Here is a 20,039-nt window from a genome sequence, read left to right as displayed (position 1 = left end):
TCAGTCTTGCCTACACACCATCAGTTAAAAATCAGTTTGTGTCAGAACGCGGTGACGTAAAACACTACGACGTGCTGAGAAAAATGAAGTTCAATGCTTCCGAGCATGCGTCGACTTGATTCTGAGAATGCGTGGATTTTTAACCGATGGACTTGCCCACAGACGATCGTTTTTTTCTATCGTTTTTTTTAACCATCAGGTCATTTTAAAACAGGTTCTAAGTTTTTTCACCGATAGGAAAAAAAACGATGGGGCCCACACACGATCGGTTCGTCGGATGAAAATGGTCCATCGGACCGTTTTCATCCGACGAACCGATCGTGTGTACAGGGCATAAAAGGGAAAGAATTTAGATCTTCCTGGAGTACTCCTTCAATCAAATAAAAGTTGAAATATGATTATAATTTGTATTATTTATTAAGAAAAAAGGTTAGCATGCTTTGAAATGTTCCCTGATAGAAATGTACCTTTCCAATTAGCATACATCAGTAGAAGGAGATTTATAATCCAATTCAGCAAAAAAAAGGTTTATTACATTTATTGTTTTACCATCAAGAAACTCATCACCACTCGTGTCATTAAAATATCCATTGCAATTCTTGTCTTCTTCGTTACGTTTCCTTTTAAAATTAATTAAAATAATTTCCATTGAAGAGTACTAGTACCCCACATCGAAGTATCTCCATTGGTGAAGGAAGATCCCAAGTTTGTTTCTCACTACAAAAGTCTGTCTTATCAGTAATTTTATTTAGGAAGAAGCCCCCAGGTACTGGTGAAAATACAGACCAAACAGGCTGGTGACAATTTGGCAAACAGAGACCCACCAGGCCAAAAAACTGAAGAGGCCACGAAAGAAAATGGAAGAGAAGATATCTCGAAAAGCACTGAGCGCTCCTATTATGTGCTCCACAGCAATCTGAACTTCCTCTGTGTCGTCTTCTTCTTCTTCAGAGGATACCGTGGAAGGTGGAGGAGAGGAATCTACAACAGGTGTAAACCCAGCATCCTCTGGGTATAGTCCCCAGGAATAGCCACCTGAAAAATTGATATTTTAACTTATTAGATAAGACTCAGTTTGACAAGTCAACATGTTGGAGAACAAAATGGTATTGAAACACAGTATTCGGTTTGAGCCCAAAAGTTGTGTATCCAAAATGGTCTTTCACTACAATCCAGAAACCAAGACCAACACCCCAAGAAAACATAATTCTCTCATTTATGCTGGCAAGCAGGTAAATAAAGCAAGACTTGCACAGGGCTTCCCCTTTGTCTTGGCCTTTGAGAAAAGAAAAAAAAGTAACTGCCTCTTTCAGGAATTGCGCATTATGACACTCTATTGAGGCAGGAAGCCCTTCACAGTACTTTCTAAGTCCAGATTAAGATAGATAGAGATATCTCCATCTATCAAAAAAAAAATAATAATAAAATCGTATAGTAATAAATTATAGAGGAAAATGTACACTGCAAATGGTTACAGATAATAGCAAAAGGATAGATACACACATTTTGTTCTACTCAAAAATGAGCTAGGTCAATAGGTTGACCACCCAGAACAGTGGCAGGAAATCAAACTTTCTCTTTCAGGTTTAAAGGGTCAAGTTTTTGGAAAGAAGAGAATGAAAAAATTAAAGATAACTGTGCGCATATTCTAAGGCCTCGTACACACGACCGAACATGTCTGCTGAAACTGGTCCGCGGACCAGTTTCCGCGGACATGTCCGACCGGATTCCTGGCCCAGTGGACAGATTTCCAGGGGACAAAAGTTTCTTAGCATGCTAAGAAACTTGTCCGCTGGAAAGCTGTCCGTCGGACATGTCCAATGGTTAGTATGACTCATCGGACGTGTCCACTGGTTATGAGGTATAACCAGCGGCCCGAAATCCCACGCATGCGTCAAATTCATTTGACGCATGCGTGGAAGCATTGAACTTCCGTGTCAGAGAACGTCGGTGTCGTATACGTCACCGCGTTCTCTGTCCGCGGGGATTTCGGTCTGATGGTGTGTACAGACATCAGACCAAAACCTCCCAGCAGACATGTCCGATGAAAACGGTCCACGGACCGTTTTCATCGGACATGTCTGGTCGTGTGTACAAGGCCTAAGGCCCTTCACACATGGGGCAGACTCCATTGAAGTCTGCTTGCTCAGCATGCAATCTGTCCGCTCTCCTCTGGCCAGTTGGATGTAAATGGACTGCCCGTCTGTTTGCACCCGACTGCCATTCGATCCACATCTGTTTTTAGTAGACAGGATTGGATTGGAATGGATGTTGTCGTGTGCCAACAGACACATGTTGTGTAACATCTGCCGCTCCATAGGGTCCTTCGGAAAACTGAAAAGCAGACCCGATCGGTCCACCAGTGTAAAAAGACCAATACTGTTTAGTGATACTTACCCATTGTTTTCATTAAGAGAATGCAGTGAAGGGTAAGAATAATAGGAGCCAAATACTGAAGTGCTACAACAGTAAGGTAGCAGAAGATACGAGAAATCTGCGTAAGAAAAAAAAAAATGTTGGTGTAAATCAATAGACTGGAAAGAACATGACACATTTTCATGGGCTATTGTGTCGTTTTTTTTATAAAAGCTAGTGCAGAGAATGTGTATGCAAAACTGTTCATAAACAAGTTTGGTGGTTGGGCATGCATTTGCTAACCAAATTCGGTCACCTATGTAAACCAATAAGAATGTGGAGACACATGTAGCCCTCTCTATTAACTGGAAAACACAGCTAAAAGCCCCCAAAAAAATTATACAAAAAAAAAACACAACACAGCCACAGAAATAATGGAACACTGACATGTTTGGCACAATCTAACAGCTACCAGGTATCTATCTGATCTTTTTGGAGCAAATCCCTCCACAAGCATGGACACATCAGGTAAACCATTTGTGTTTAGTCTGTGGAGAGAGGTCAGGAATATACACTTTCCTGACAGAACACAAAAGGCACAGCAGGGAAGATTGCTGCTGCTGCTGCAAAAAAAAAAAGGTGTCCCCATTGGAGGATTTCCGTTCTATTACGGGTCTGGGAACAAACCATAATTTTGTATTTTCCTTTAATTTTCACTGATAACAAGAAACAGGACAAGTTAATCCTCCTGATGGGGGGGGGGGGGGGGGGGGGGGGGGCACGGACAGCAATAAAGATCTGACAAGCGGTCTAATCTCTCTACTCCATCCAAAATAAATAAAAAATAAAACAGTTTTGACCTTAGTTATACTTTAAATCTACTTCAGCTCTAATAACCAATTTCTCTACTCACCCAAAAAAAAAAAAAAAAATCTAAAGCGCCCAGAGGCGATTAAGTTCGCATGTGCTGCGCTATATAAGTTTTCATTCATTCATTCATAAATTGATTTCCTTAATTTGTTTTTTTTTTTTTTCAGTATAAAAAAAATAAGAATATTCCAAATGAATAACCAATTTAAAAAATTGGACAAATTATAGAAAAAAATTAAAGGTTTTTATTTACAGTAAAACCACGTAAATACACACACAAAAAAAGAAAACTGAGGAAAAAAAACAAAAAAAAAAAAAACAAATTAATGAAATCAATTTTTTTTTTTTTTTTCAGTATAAAAAAAATAAGAATATTCCAAATGAATAACCAATTTAAAAAATTGGACAAATTATAGAAAAAAATTAAAGGTTTTTATTTACAGTAAAACCACGTAAATACACACACAAAAAAAGAAAACTGAGGAAAAAAAACAAAAAAAAAAAAAAACAAATAGGAATTGCAGGCACGGTATATTTTTACATAGTTACACTGGTCATACCTGGCCTATGTGCCTGTAAACTGGACTGAAGTAGACACCGCTTCTTCAGTAATCTCCACTTGCTTCCAGGTCCCATGCTGAGCAGCCGGCCTGATGCATTGTGAACACAGGAGGTTGGCCACTCAGCATGAGTGCCATTCAGAGAATGCTTTGCATTTTTTTGAATGAATGCAAAGCATTCTCTGATTGGATAAGGTGGGGAGGCAGCGTTTTATACATTCATTCAAAACATATTAGAAAAAATAAATAAAAAATAAATTTTGTGTTATCTAAAAAGACTATTAAATGCACATATCTTCAAAGTAACCATCAAATTATTTAGTGCTTCCTACTTACTTTACGCTGGATCTCCAACATAGATATACGACCCGCTTCCCTCTTCATTTGCTCCACCCAACAATCAGCCAGTCCCAGGTAGGCCTGCAAATGGTAGCGGGTCAAGGAGAGACGGAGGACGCAAAAAAACACGATGATCCACAGGCGGAAAGTGTTGTACATGGAGTCAGACATACTGGGAATAAGGCATAACAATCAGACTCTGCAATAATGCAAACATGCATTACCCTATCAGGACTAGGATAATGAATCAATAACCAACTATACAAGAAAATATGATAAACTATATTACAATATGCATCTGTTAATAGGGAGATTTTTTCAGGCAACAGAAGAGAGACCACATAAGTAAATAAACATGATATGCATGTTTATTGTATACAGAAGTAAAAAAAAAAATTATATTATAATATATATATATATATATATATATATATATATATATATATATATATATATATATATATATATATATATATATATATATATATATATATATATATATATATTATACACACACACAGGTGGTTCTCAAAAAATTAGCATATTGTGATAAAGTTCACTATTTTCTGTAATGTACTGATAAACATTAGACGTTCATATATTTTAGATTCATTACACACAACTGAAGTAGTTCAAGCCTTTTTATTGTTTTAATATTGATGATTTTGGCATACAGCTCATGAAAACCCAAAATTCCTATCTCAAAAAATTTGCATATCATGAAAAGGTTCTCTAAACGAGCTCTTAACCTAATCATCTGAATCAACTAATTAACTCTAAACACCTGCAAAAGATTCCTGAGGCTTTTAAAAACTCCCAGCCTGGTTCATTACTCCAAACCGCAATCATGGGTAAGACTGCCGACCTGACTGCTGTCCAGAAGGCCATCATTGACACCCTCAAGCAAGAGGGTAAGACACAGAAAGAAATTTCTGAACGAATAGGCTGTTCCCAGAGTGCTGTATCAAGGCACCTCAGTGGGAAGTCTGTGGGAAGGAAAAAGTGTGGCAGAAAACGCTGCACAACTAAAAGAGGTGACCGGACCCTGAGGAAGATTGAGAAGGACCGATTCCAGACCTTGGGGGACCGGTGGAAGCAGTGGACGGAGTCTGGAGTAGAAACATCCAGAGCCACCGTGTACAGGCGTGTGCAGGAAATGGGCTACAGGTGCCGCATTCCCCAGGTCAAGCCACTTTTGAACCAGAAACAGCGGCAGAAGCGCCTGACCTGGGCTACAGAGAAGCAACACTGGACTGTTGCTCAGTGGTCCAAAGTACTTTTTTCGGATGAAAGCAAATTTTGCATATCATTCGGTAATCAAGGTGCCAGAGTCTGGAGGAAGACTGGGGAGAGGGAAATGCCAAAATGCCTGAAGTCCAGTGTCAAGTACCCACAGTCAGTGATGGTCTGGGGTGCCATGTCAGCTGCTGGTGTTGGTCCACTGTGTTTTATCAAGGGCAGGGTGAATGCAGCTAGCTATCAGGAGATTTTGGAGCACTTCATGCTTCCATCTGCTGAAAAGCTTTATGGAGATGAAGATTTCATTTTTCAGCATGACCTGGAACCTGCTCACAGTGCCAAAACCACTGGTAAATGGTTTACTGACCATGGTATTACTGTGCTCAATTGGCCTGCCAACTCTTCTGACCTGAACCCCATAGAGAATCTGTGGGATATTGGGAAGAGAAAGTTGAGAGACGCAAGACCCAACACAAAACACTCTGGATGAGCTTAAGGCCGCTACCGAAGCATCCTGGGCCTCCATAACACCTCAGCAGTGCCACAGGCTGATTGCCTCAATGCCACGCCGCATTGAAGCAGTCATTTCTGCAAAAGGACTCCCGACCAAGTATTGAGTGCATAACTGAACATAATTATTTGAAGGTTGACTTTTCTTTTATTAAAAACACTTTTCTTTTATTGGTCAGATGAAATATGCTAATTTTTTGAGATAGGAATTTTGGGTTTTCATGAGCTGTATGCCAAAATCATCAATATTAAAACAATAAAAAGGCTTGAACTACTTCAGTTGTGTGTAATGAATCTAACATATATGAAAGTCTAATGTTTATCAGTACATTACAGAAAATAATTAACTTTATCACAATATGCTAATTTTTTGAGAACCACATATATATATATATATATATATATATATATATATATAATTGGTACATATGATTACATACATACAGTATGTGCATTACATTAACTACAATATTAATGACATCTTATAACACTATGCTATTTAAAAAAGATCTACTTGTCACATTTCATGGTATACCAGCTTCATAAGCCTAGGGTAGGTATTTAAGGTCATAGACAGGCATTCAGTTACTGGTCTAACCCTGTGAAAATGAATGTGGTTCTAAAGGCTCAAGTTTTTTTTAACTCCATGCATTCTACGCATTGAGGTAAAAAACCTACAGTATGCAGCTCCCCTTCCACTTACTTGAGTACCATATTAATCTAGAAATGTGCAAGAGAGCAGTCTCTCTCTCTCTCTCAAAGAATTACCGGTATGTATCACAGTATTTTAATAACCTTCAAAACGTATTAAAACACCCAATAAACATATGCATAAAATACACTTCTAAGTAAATGTTCTTGTTGCAACTCACAGCTGAACAGACTCTTTTCCCATTGGTGCATTTAAGAGGAAGTCTCTGGTGATTGGTCGAATCCACAAAACCACAACAAAGACGGGAGGCAAAAAACTGGCATGAAGTAAAATCCTGAATGGAATACAAAATGGTGATCAATTATGCAATCAGAACACAAGAAAATAGAACACCGCCATTGATTATATATATATATATATATATATATATATATATATATATATATATATATATATATATATATATATATATATATATATATATATATATATATATATATATATATATATTTTTCAAAGTCTGCTGCTTCAGTTTTTATGATGGCAATTTGCATATACTCCAGAATGTTATGAAGAATGATCAGATGAATTGCAATTGATTGCAAAGGCCTTCTTTGCCATGAAAATGAACCTAATCTCATAAAGAATTTTTTTTTTACTGCATTTGTGAAGGCTTCAGGGCACACAGGAAAGTCCAGCAAGCGACAGGACCGTCTCCTAGAGTTGATTCAGTTGTGGGATTGGGGCACCACCAGTATAGAGCTTGCTGAGGAATGGCAGCAGGCAGGTGTGAGTGCATCTGCAGTGAGGTGAAGACTTTTGGAGGATGGCCTGGTGTCAAGAAGAGCAACAAAGAAGCCACTGCTCTCCAGGAAAAACATCAGGGACAGACTGATATTTTGCAAAAGGTACAGGAATCAGAGGCGGGGGTAAAGTCATATTCTCTGATGATGCCTCCGATTGTTCACAGAATCCAGGAAAAACCTTGTCTGGAGATAAAAAATACTGCTACCTCCAGTCCTGTGTCATGCCAACAATAAAGTATCCTGAGACCATTCATCTGTGGGGTTGCTTCTCAGCCAAGGGAGTGGGCTCACTCACAGTTTTGCCTAAGAACACAGTCATAAATAATGGTGCAAAAACATCCTCAAAGAGCAACTTCTCCTAACCATTCAAGAACAGTTTGGTGACGAACAATGCCTTTTCCAGCATGGAGCACCTTACCATAAGGCAAAAGTGATAACTAGATGGCTTGGGGAACAAAACATGGACATTTTGGGGGTTCATGGCCAGGAAACTCCCTAGACCTTAATGCCATTGAGAACTTGTGGTTAATCCTCAAGAGGGGGGTGAATACCCCCCCCCCCCCCACACACACACACACACACACAAGTTCTGCCAAACTCCAAGCAGTGATTATGCAAGAATGGGCTGCCAGCAGAGGTCTTGAAAAAGAAGGATCAATGCTGCAAATATTGACTCTTTGCATAAACCTAATGTAATTGTCAATAAAAGCCTTGACACTTATGAAATGCTTGCAATTATACTTCAGTACCTGTGTATTGTATTGTTGAGTACCTGTGTATTGTTGAGTGTTGAGTATTAGTGTCAGGATGCTAGTTGTTAATTTGGATAGGGTATAATCACCAATCCTCATTAAATTAGTAGGTACGATGCCCGGCGGGTGTGGAGATGCGACTCGGTGTACATCTTGCGGCATGTATGCGTTCCTTGATTATCTGATCGAGGGCGAATACGGCTGTGCAAAAATAGGATTTTTATAACAGCTTACCTGTAAAATCCTTTTCTTGGAGTACATCACGGGGACACAGAGAAGCATAGTAATTACTATGTGGGTTATAGAGTCTACCTTCAGGTGATGGACACTGTTACGCCCTTAAGGCAGAAGTTCCCTCCCCTATATAACCCCTCCCATACCGGGAGTACCTCAGTTTTGTAGCAAAGCAAAAGGTATCCCAATATCCCCATCAAGAGGGGTGGGAGCTCTGTGTCCGTGATTTACTCCAAGAAAAGGATTTTACAGGTAAGCGGTTATAAAAATCCTATTTTCTTTCTCTTACATCACGGGACACAGAGAGGCATAGTAATTACTATGTGGGATGGCCTAAAGCATCGCTAATGAGGGGAGGGAGACAAAAATAAGCCGGGCGCCATCAGACGTGAGGAATCAAACTGCAGCCTGCAGCACACTGCGCCCAAAGGCGACTTCGTTTTTCCTTATATCCAATTGGTAAAACTTAGTGAAAGTATGGACTGACGACCAAGTCGCAGCCTTGCAGACCTGAGCCATGGAGGCTCGATGATGCACTGCCCAGGAAGTACCCACCCCTCTAGTGGAATGTGCTTTTACCTTAAATGGAGGAAACTTTCCCTTCAAGCCATAGGCTTGAGTAATGACTTGTCGAATCCATTTGGAGATAGTGGACTTAGACGCTGCCTGTCCACATCTGGGACCTTCTGGCAGAATAAATAATATCCGAATCTAAGCAGTAGCCCTAAGATAGATCTTAACTGCTCTTAGTACAACCAGAGTATGCAATGACTTCTTTTTTGCAGAACTAGGCTCTGGGAAAAAAGAAGGGAGAACCAGATTCTGGTTCAAATGAAAGTTTGAAAACAACCTTAGGAAGAAAGGCTGGATAAGGCCGTAGGACTACTCTGTCCTTGTGAATAATTAGGTATGGCTCCTTACATAAGGCCGCCAACTCCGATACCCTCCTAGCAGAGGTTATGGCCATCAAAAAAAAAAAAAAAACACCTTCCTGGTCAGGAGGACCAAGGGAATGTGAGCCAGAGTCTCAAAGGGTTGCTTCTGCAAAGCAGAAAGGACCAGATTCAGATCCCACGGACGCAAGGGGGTCTTGATTGGAGGATTAACACGGATCACCCCTTGTAAGAAGGTCTTAACCAGAGAATGTGTAGCCAGTGGCCTTTGAAAAAATATTGATAAGGCCGAGATCTGGCCTTTGATGGTGCTTAAGGCTAACTTCATGTCTGCCCCCAACTGCAGAAAATCCAGAATTCTGCCAATGACATACATTCAGGGATGCCACCCTTTGGCTTTGCACCAGGCCACATAAGACTTCCAAACTCTGTAATAACTAAGCCTGGATGCTGGCTTTCTGGCATTAAAGTAGACACTACTGAATTAGAAAGTCCCCTCCTCTTTAGGATATGGGATTCAACAGCCAGACCGTTAAATTTAGAGACCGTAAGGAAGGGTGGAATATTGGCCCCTGAGAAAGCAGGTCTGGACGAAGCGGAAGGGTCCATGGATGTCCCACTGACATCCTTAAAATCTCTGCGTACCAGGCCCTTCTGGGCCAAGCTGGAGCGAACAGAATCACTGGTTTCTCTTCCGACTTTATCCTGCGAAGGAGGCGGGGTAATAATTGCAGCGGAGGAAACGCATAGATTAGGAAAAATTTATCCCACGGAAACACCAGCGCATCCGTTCCGCAAGCGAGTGGATCCCTCGTCCGGGACAGAAAGTTGCCCACCTTTGCATTGAATCTCGATGCCAAGAGATCCACATCTGGTGTTCCCCACCTCTGACAAATGCCCTGGAAGATGTCAGGGTGAAGAGTCCACTCTCCTGGGAGCAACTGTTGGCGACTTAGAAAGTCTGCCTGCCAATTGTCTATCCCGGAATGAAAATCGCAGATATGCACAGGACATGCTTTTCCGCCCAGATCAGGATCTGATCCACTTCTATTTGGGCTGAACGACTCCTTGTGCCCCCCTGGTGATTTATGTATGCCACAGCTGTGGCATTGTCGGACTGAATCCTGACTGGGTGACCCTGCATTCTGTCCATCCATAGTGATAGGGCTAGACGAGCTGCCCGAATCTCTAGCAGGTTGATGGGTAGAGATTTCTCGGTGACCGACCACTTTCCCTGGGAGGGACAGCCCCTCCAGAACTGCACCCCATCCCAGAAGACTGGCATCTGTGGTCACAACCCACCAAGATATGGGAACAAAAAACTTCCCTCTTAGTAAATTCTGGGGAACTAGCCACCAGCAAAGGCTCTGCCGGACTGTTCGGGAGAGGGACATAGGGAGGTCTAAGGCTTGGGTTTTCTTGTTCCAAGTGTATAGAATGGCATGTTGTAGTCTCCTTGAGTGGAACTGAGCAAATGGAACGGCCTCGAAAGAGGCCACCATTTTCCCCAACAGCCGCATACAAAGGCGAATGGAGGGCTGATGCTTTGAATTGACCAACTGGACTAGCTCCCTTAAAGAATCGATCTTTATCTGGGGCAGAAAGATCTTTCTCTGATCTGTGTCTATGAGTAGACCTAAATACTCAAGACTTTTCACAGGAACCAAGGCAGACTTGTCCAGGTTGAGAAACCAACCCATGGACTCCAGGTATCTTACGGTTCTGTGTACCGCTGAGTTTAGATCGGCAACTGAACGATCTACCAACAGATCGTCCAGATAGGCTACTATAGATATGCCCTGAGATCTTAGATTGACCAACAGGGGGGCCAGTACCTTTGTGAATTCACGAGGTGCGGTGGCTAGACCGAAAGGCAATGGCGTTGATTTATTGCAAAGCGTAACAGCTTCTGATGGTTGAGGAAGATAGGTATGTGTCCTTTATATCGATGGACGCTAATAGTTCCCCTCCTTGTAAGGAGGCGACCACCGACCGGATCGACTCCATCCAGGAAAGAACGGACCTTTAGGAACTGGTTTAAGGCCTTGAGATCCAGAATGGGTCTTACGTCTCCGTTTGGCTTGGGAACGGTGAAAAGATTTAAATAAAAACCCAAACCTTGTTCTTCCAGCGGCAGTTCCCTGAAGACCCCTTGGGATAACAGATGATCCAAGGCCAATGCTAGAGCTTTTCTTTTTCCCAGGTCTTTTGGGACGCTTGAGGCCAGGAGGCGGGGTGGAGGAAATTCGCGCAACTCCAGCCTGTAGCCCTTGGAGACTGTAGAGAGGACCCAATTGTCTTGGATCCTCCCTTGCCAAGCCCCTGCAAACAGCTGAAGTTATCCCCCCACCCGGCCGAGTGGGGGTGAACCTTCATAATGCCGACTTAGATGCAGGCTTGGCCGGCTTACAGTTCCAAGGTTTTTTGGAGGCCTGAGGCTGGCCCTGCAGTTTTCCTGCCGCATTAAACCGTCCGGGAGGCCGTCGGATCTGCCTGGCAGTGGAAGTGCTAGGAACAGGAGAGGAAGATTTTTTAAAGGAGGGGGTACCCCTAAACCTTTTCTTCACTGGTAACAGTGTGCTTTTGCCACTGGAAATTTTCTGGATATATCTATCCAGATCTTCCCCAAATAAATGCTCCCCGTGGAAAGGAAACCCTGCCAGAAGTTTCTTGCAAGGGGTTTCAGCTGACCAGTTCTTCAACCGGAGTAGTCTGCGCATATGAACTAAAAGGAGCGTGAGACGGGAGGACTGTTGTATGGAGCCCTTGATAGCATCTACCGCAAAGCATAATGCCTTGGGAAAGTCAGCCAATTCCCGAGCCTGTTGAGCCGGAATATCCTTCAAGACCACCTTTAACTGGTCTTTTAAGGCTTGGCAAATACCAATAGCCGCTACTGCAGGTTGGGCTACCCCTCTGGCTGTAGCGAACAAGGTTTTCAACAGCGTCTCTAGTCTGTCGGGTCTTTGAACATTTGAACGTTGTCCACCGGACAGGTCAAAGTCTTGTTTAGATCAAGATATAGCTGCGTCCACCGTGGGGACACCCCACTTTTTTGTGAACTTCTCCTCCATGGGGTATAAGACCGAAAACTTTTTAGGAGGAAGAAATAGTCTATCTGGATGTTCCCAATTCTTATAGATAAGACCTTCCAGTAGAGGATGAACTGGGAAGGAATAGTTAGCTTGAGGGGCTTTTAACCACTTAAGCCCCGGACCATATTGCTGCCTAAAGACCCAAGGGGTTTTTACAGTTCGGGACTGCGTCGCTTTAACAGACAATTGCGTGGTCGTGCAACGTGGCTCCCAAACAAAATTGGCGTCCTTTTTTCCCCACAAATAGAGCTTTCTTTTGGTGGTATTTGATCACCTCTGCGGTTTTAATTTTTTGCGCTATAAACAAAAATAGAGCGACAATTTTGAAAAAAATGCAATATTTTTTACCTTTTGCTGTAATAAATATCCCCCAAAAACATATATAATTTTTTTTTTTCCTCAGTTTAGGCCGATACGTATTCTTCTACCTATTTTTGTAAAAAAAAAAAACGCAATAATCGTTTATCGGTTGGTTTGCGCAAAATTTATAGCGTTTACAAAATAGGGGATAGTTTTTTTTCATTTTTATTTTTTTTTATTTTTCTTTACTACTAATGGCGGCGATCAGCGATTTTTTCCGTGACTGCGACATTATGGCGGACACTTCGGACAATTTTGACACATTTTTGGGACCATTGTCATTTTCACAGCAAAAAATGCATTTAAATTGCATTCTTTATTGTGAAAATGACAGTTGCAGTTTGGGAGTTAAACACAGGGGGCGCTGTAACATTTAGGGATCACTGTGTGTGTGTGTTTACTAGTGTAGGGGGGTGTGGCTGTAGGAATGACATCATCGATCGGATCTCCCCTATAAAGGGGATCACCCGATCGATGCGCCACCACAGTGAAGCACGGGGAAGCCGTGTTTACACACGGCTCTCCCCGTTCTTCAGCTCCGGGGAGCGATCGCGACGGAGCGGCTAAAAACAAATAGCCGCGCCGTCGTCCCGGATCGCTCCCCGAGCGGACCCGACCTCCGCATGTACCAGGGGGGGTCCCGATCGGACCCCCCACCCACGTCTAGCAGAGGACGTACAGGTATGTACATGTGCCTGTCCGTGCCATTCTGCTGACGTATATGTACATGAGGAGGTCGGGAAGTGGTTAAAGAGCCCAAGGAAGAGACTGAACTCGATGCTGGCTCTAAAAGCCATCTCAGTAAGGGACTGCACCAACAATCTTTCGGACTGAGAAGCCGAAAATGGTTCCCCCAGAGTAGAATCCTCAGAGTCTGAGACCTCTGACTGACCCTCTGCCTGGTCCCCTGAGGGTAAATCAACTTCTTCTGAGGATAGTTGTTCCGCCATGAGGAACTCTCCAGAGGGAGAGGGGATGCAATCAAGGTCACCAGTCTTTGCTCCAGTCCACCCATAGCTGAGGCCAGAGCCTCCTCTGTTACAAAAACTGGAGCAGGCGGGACAAGGGCAGATGAGGCACCTGGCAGCCCTGATGGTTCACCCTGGGCCTCCTCCAATTTATCAGGAGAGGAAATAGCCACAGGAGCATGCCCGAGATCCTCCGAGCCTGATGGCGATCCCTTAGATTTTTTTGCACTTCTAGTCCCTGAGCCTTTAGCCATAGTAAAGCCCAGGTACTCACAAAAATTGCATCCACTTGCAGACCTATAGAGCAGCACTGACGCTGCTATTTGATGGTCAGCAAATTGCGGAGCCCACTATGCGCCTTAAGCAAATGTCACTGTCCACTATCCAGTAGAAATACTGAAAACTTGTGCACAAATACTCTCTGTGTCCACCATCAGCCAGGATGGGTGAGGTGGACTGAGCTTTGGTGGACTAGGTGCAAGTCACCTGACCTGCTCTGTCCTGCAATCTCTAGCCTCATAGAGGCTGAGATAGACCTCTTGCGTGCGCCGCTGCTGCGCGCCCATCATCTGAAGCCCCGTGCATGCCATGCATATGCGTGTGCACTAGACGAGGCGCCTATGACATGTACTATGCATGCACACAAGACGCTGACACGCCCGTGCACGGGGTCTGGAGCCACCGCAGCTACCAGGTAAAACACCTTGTAGCCAAAACAGTTTGTTCAGCGCCAGTTGACATTCCTTTTTGCCTATTTTTGTTTATGTACAAAGTATTCAAACGCTTTGCACATTAAACTTTGTTTTTAACGGATTTACACTATGGGCATCCTTTCTTCTCCCGTATAAAACACCTAGGAGGATCGCAAGCAGCGCCCGGAGCCAGCCCCAGTTATCCCCAGGCTGCTACACAGTGGCACTTATACTGTGACTGCGTCATACCCCAGGAGAGGGAGAAGTATCTGGCGAGTGCAACTTTGTACAGAGCACGGTGTGTCACTTTAAGCACAAAGTCACCATCACTTCTTTTGTTTTCACAAATCTTATTTGATTCACTGGACTGATTTTTTCTGGACTCTATTTATGCATTCTAAAAGGATTTATTTTTGCATTTTTTCACTCAATTTTTAATTCAAATACTCGGCCGAGGGTTAAACACCCGGCAGGGGGTATATCCATTTATTGTATTTGATGTTATACTTTGCTCCCATTCACAAGCAGCATCAGTCTAGCACCTACTAACACCCGGCCGAGGGTACATTGCATCAGTAAACACCCGGCCGAGGGTCTAACACACATATATACACATTTATTTTTAATTTGTGTGTCATATTTTTTCCACGCTTTATTATTATTACACATTTCTCATAGCCAGCTGGGGGTAACACCACATTTATTTTGAATCCATTTGGATTCCCCTGTCTTTCATCAAAACAGCGCAATACCTACACCCCCCCCCCCCCTTTTTCTCTTGTGTCTTTTTTCAACCTTACCTACTATGTAACAAAGTAACATCCGACAAAAAGATTTAAAAACACTGAAGCAGAAGACTTTGTGAAAAATATGTGTGTCATTCTCAAAACTTTTGGCCACGGCTGTACATGCTGTATGGGAATTTTAGATTTTCAATTTTTTTTAACTTGGAAATCATAACTTACTTTAGTATTGGTCTATCTGCAGCCATTTTAAGAGCATCAATGTGAGTCTGAGCCAACCGAAGGCCAGGAAATGTCAGACAGGCACCAAGGAAAGAGCAAAGTGCCACCAAGGCAATTTTGAAGCCAAGTCTAATGAAAGGAGTCCTGAGGAAAAAAAAAAAAAAACAACAGATTATAATCATTTTTTTTACTACCGGTAGTTTACAATCACTGAAGCAGTGCAACCATTGTGGATGAAAGGTGCTCAAAGTGGATGTATACCCTTAACCTGGATGACTTGCTAGAGAGCACCGTGCATCATAAAGAAATGCCATGTTTTATTCCATAAAATACTTATTTTCATCTCGTATTTGCCTCTTAGGCCTCATGCACACTGGGGGCCACATCCACAAAGAAGTTACGTTGGCGTATCTATTGATACGCCGTGTAACTTCTAGGATGCTCCGGCGTATCTTTGTTTTGTATCCACAAAACAAGATACGCCTGAATGGGGGCTAGATCCGACTGGCGTACGTCTTAGTATGCCGTCGGATCTAAGGTGCATATTTACGCTGGCCGCTAGGTGGCGCTTCTGTTGATTTCCCCGTAGAGTATGCAAATTAGCTAGATACGCCAATCCTCAAACGTACGTCCGCCCGGCGCATTTTTTTACGTAGTTTCCGTAAGGCTTTTTTCGGCGTAACGTTACCCCTGCTATATGAGGCGTAGCCAGCGTCAAATTTTCCGTTGTTTGCGTAAAACGTTTGCGAATAGGGCTTTGCGTAAATTACGTTCACGTCGCAAGCATTGACTATTTGCGACGTGATTTCGAGCATGCGCACTGGGATACCCCCACGGACGGCGCATGCGCCGTCAAAAAAAAAAAAAAAAAAACGTCATTTACGTGGGGTCAAGTTGAATTAACATAAAACACGCCCACATCTTTGTCATTTGAATTCCGCGCCTTTACGCTACGCCGCCGTAACTTTAGACGCAAGTGCTTTGAGAATACAGCACTTGCCTCTCAAAGTAGCGGCGGCGTAGTGTAACTACGATACGCTACGCCTGCTTAAAAATACACCGATCTACGTGGATCTGGCCCTGGATGTTTGACGTTTTTACAGCAGCTGTTTTTGGCTGTAGATGTTTTTTCCGACAGTCATTAAACTCTCCATCATGTTATCCTATGTGTCCATACACACATAGGCTGTTATCAGCAGTTTTGAGAAGTGGCGTATTTGAGCAGTAAAAGAAAAACAAAACTAGTGGGTTCTGAGGTGTTTTTCAGCTGTAAAAACGCTCCAACGCTGATAAACACTCAAAAACATCACTCACCAGGGTTTTTAATCCATTTAAAAAAAAAAAAAATTATTATATATATATATATTTTTTCCTTCCATAAAAATACGCCAAAAAAAAACACCATTGCAAAAATGTTGAAAAAAAAAAGCTGAAAAACTCACTGCCGTTTTTATAACGTTATTTTAAAGTCCAGTGTGCATGAGGCCTTAGGCTCCGACGGACCAGTTTCAGCGGATAGATCCGGTCGTGTGTAGGCCCGACCAGACAATTGTCCGGCGGATCGGCCAGTTTCCAGCGGATCAAAATTTCTTAGCATGCTAAGTAATCTGTCCGCTGGAAACCTGTCCGTCGGACGTGTTCGGTCGTCTGTACAGACTCACCTGACACGTCCGACCGACCGCCATCCCTCGCATGCGTCGTACTGATTCGACGCATGCGTGGAAGCTTTGAACTTCAAGGCCGCCCACGTCGCTGCGGCGACGCCCCGCGTATTGTTTACGCGCGGATTTCTGTCTGATGGTGTGTACAACCAGACAGAAATCTCCGGGCGAACATGTCTGCTGAAAACGGTCCGGCGGACCGTTTTCAGCGGATTATCCGTCCGTGTGTACGGGGCCTTAGTGTTGTTCATCTCCTCCAGTCTCTTTCAGTAACTTTTTTTTTTTAAACACACAGATTTACGAAAACTGGTGTATACACACACACACACACACACACACACACACACACACACACACACAATCTGGTTAGTATGGACAGCTGCACCAATCAGCCCAACTTCAGCTTGTTTGACAATAAAACCTAGAAAACCTAGAAGCCGATTGGTTACTGTGCACAGCTGCACCATATTCTGCCTGCACCCGGCGAAAGAGCGAGAAGACCCGGAGAGGGCTAGAAGATCCGCCAAAGGCAGAAGATGTCGCCAGAAGAGGGAGAAGAGCCGGAGAGGGGAGAGGAGGTTAGAAGAGATGCCTGAGCGGTTTTAATAAATGACTTTAAAAACTTGTGTACTGCGTTTTATTTTTGACACTTTTATTTTTAGGTGCATGGGTAGGGGTACCCCAGACTCATTCACATAGGGTAGTGGGCCGATAGCTGGGGCCTCCAGATTCTGATAAGCCCACAGACCATAACAACCAACAGCCAGGGTTTCGGGAAGAGGCCCTTGTCCTCATCAACATGGTGCCACAAAGCACCCCCCCCCCCATGTTGAGCGCATGTGGCCTGATACGGTTCAGGAGGGGGCACCCGCTCGTCTTCTCCCTTTCCTGACCTTCCGGGGGCTGTGTGCTTGGACAAGGGTCTGGTATGGATTGGGGGGGGGAATCCCCTTAAAATCCATACCAGACCGAAGGGCCTGGTATGCTCTTGGGGATTAATCCACGCCGTATTTTTATTTTATGTGGCATGGAGTTCCCCCTCAAGATCATCAGAGCACAAGTTGCATGCCAATGTCCGATCAGTCAAGACGGCGATCCGACTTTAGGGATATTCAACGGGCTGAAGTAGGATCAAAGTCGGACCAAAGTAGTACAGGGAGCGTTTTCAAAGTCGGACTGACTTGTGTCAGACCAGTTAAGACAGCTCTCATAGGGAAACATTGATTTTCACATGTCATGCCACATGAGCTCCCAATGTCAGAGTGTTTGTCATAGAAGTGTGAACCTGGCCTAATAAGGATAGTGTTACAAGTCTACAGAAAGTGTGTTGGCTCAGCTGCTTGTTGGTCTCCAACTTGTGCATGTTTGACAGGGTGCTGATGCAGGAACACATTTTGTATACAGTTGTCATTCTATAACAGAATGTGCTTTCAAGGCAAGATAAGCAGGTATTCTTCAAAAAAAGCTGCCATTTTAAAGGTTTGAAAATAAATCATTTGAGGTGAGATCTTATTTAAGACTTTAATGATTTGGTTTAGATCTACATTAAAAGCAACTGCACTTCAGATATAGACCTAGTGGTGCTTTAATAAATAACACTGAACTGTATATAGTTTTAGCTAAAGCTTTGCAAACAGAACAGACACTTACGACACCTGCCAGCCCTGCTGCTTCATTAAAAGTTCCAGATTGTGACAGACGCTGTTCAGACCTGTAAAGAAAGTACATCGTTTATGAAGTAGATGACCTATAAAAACACCTAAAACTAAACAAGTAGGCTATTTGGGGAACTTTACATTATAGGTTAAAAGGAGAGCAAAAGTGGTCAGTGCTAGAATATTTATTTAATATACGTGTGATTGATGGACGGGCTATAGCATAGGTGTCAAAACACAAGGCCCGTGGGCTGAAACCGGCCCTCCAGGCCATTTTATGTGGCCCTCGCACCTCTCCGGCAGCTGCAGGAGATCTCCAGCCCTCCTCTGGTCCTCCTCCAGACCCTTACTTTCTGCTTTTAAGCATCCAGATTCTTCCCAGCAGCAGTATAAGGAAAGGTGGGTGCACTGTGATTTAAGGGAGAGTGGGGGACTCAACTTCTTATGGTGGGGTGGCTCTTGATATCTAATGTAAGGGGAGGGGGGATGCGCTTGACATCTAATCTTACAGATTCAAACAGACCTTTTAAAGGGCAATCATAATGCTGATGCGGCCCACGATAAAATTTAGTTTTGACACCCCTGTGCTATAGGATGCAGTTCTTTTGACCACAATATCTTTTTAGGAAAACAGTCACATTATATATATATATATATATATATATATATATATATATATATATATATATATATATATATATATATATATATAAAAAATTACGCTCACAAATACGCAATGCTTGCTTCTATATTTAAGAGCAGAAGATTAAGCTTGGCTAGACTTCAGCTTGTTCCCAAAGATTCTTTGCTGTTGCATGGACAAAGCTTTAAGTCTGCATCTTATGGGCCGTACAGACAACCGAACATGTCTGCTGAAACTGGTCCGCGGACCAGTTTCAGCAGACATGTTCGATTGTGTGTAGGCCCGAGCGTGCAGGATTCCAGCAAACATTTGCCCGCCGGGCCTTTTCCCAGCGGGCAAATATTCCTGGACTTGTTTTAAAACAGTCCGCTGGAATCCTGCCCGCTCGGACATGTTCGGTTGTCTGTACAGACCTACCGTACATGTCCGAGCGCCCGCCATCCCTCGCATGCGTCGAATGACTTAGACGCATGCGTGGAAGCATTTAACTGGCAGGGCCGCCCACGTCATCGCCGCGGACACGCCCCGCGTATTGTTTACGCGCGGATTTCTGTACGATGGTTAGTACAGCCATCGTACAGAAATCCCCGGGCAGACATGTACGGTGAAAACGGTCCGGCGGACCGGTTTCATCGTACAAGTTTGCCCGTGTGTACGCAGCCTTAGTCTTCGGTCACACTGAATCAGAGTTTGAAATTGTACGACTTCACCTGAAGCTGCGTGATTTCAAAGTCCCATGTCAGTGCAACTTGGAAGACATCTGTGCGACTTCATGCACAGATATCTATGC

The 20,039-nt window shown here is 43.4% G+C and overlaps 1 protein-coding gene across 1 annotated transcript in view; it reads right to left on the bottom strand.

The window, feature by feature from the left end:
• Window positions 1-506: 506 nt before the first annotated feature.
• The window catches only part of TMEM161A (transmembrane protein 161A), a 40,688-nt gene continuing 21,155 nt past the window's right edge, over window positions 507-20,039 (bottom strand). Inside the window, exons 7-12 of the mRNA XM_040320773.1 lie at window positions 18,602-18,662; window positions 15,291-15,434; window positions 6,746-6,859; window positions 4,122-4,296; window positions 2,398-2,494; window positions 507-1,035 (exon numbers count right to left, since the gene is read on the bottom strand). Coding sequence (XP_040176707.1) covers window positions 749-1,035; window positions 2,398-2,494; window positions 4,122-4,296; window positions 6,746-6,859; window positions 15,291-15,434; window positions 18,602-18,662 — 878 coding nt within the window. The 3' untranslated portion in view covers window positions 507-748. The remainder of the gene's footprint in view (window positions 1,036-2,397; window positions 2,495-4,121; window positions 4,297-6,745; window positions 6,860-15,290; window positions 15,435-18,601; window positions 18,663-20,039) is intronic.

The sequence above is a fragment of the Rana temporaria genome, chromosome 1, assembly GCF_905171775.1.
Source record: "Rana temporaria chromosome 1, aRanTem1.1, whole genome shotgun sequence".
NCBI lineage: Eukaryota > Metazoa > Chordata > Amphibia > Anura > Ranidae > Rana > Rana temporaria.
The sequence above is the reverse complement of the archived record's forward strand: the minus strand, read 5'-3'. Positions and strand labels throughout refer to the sequence as shown.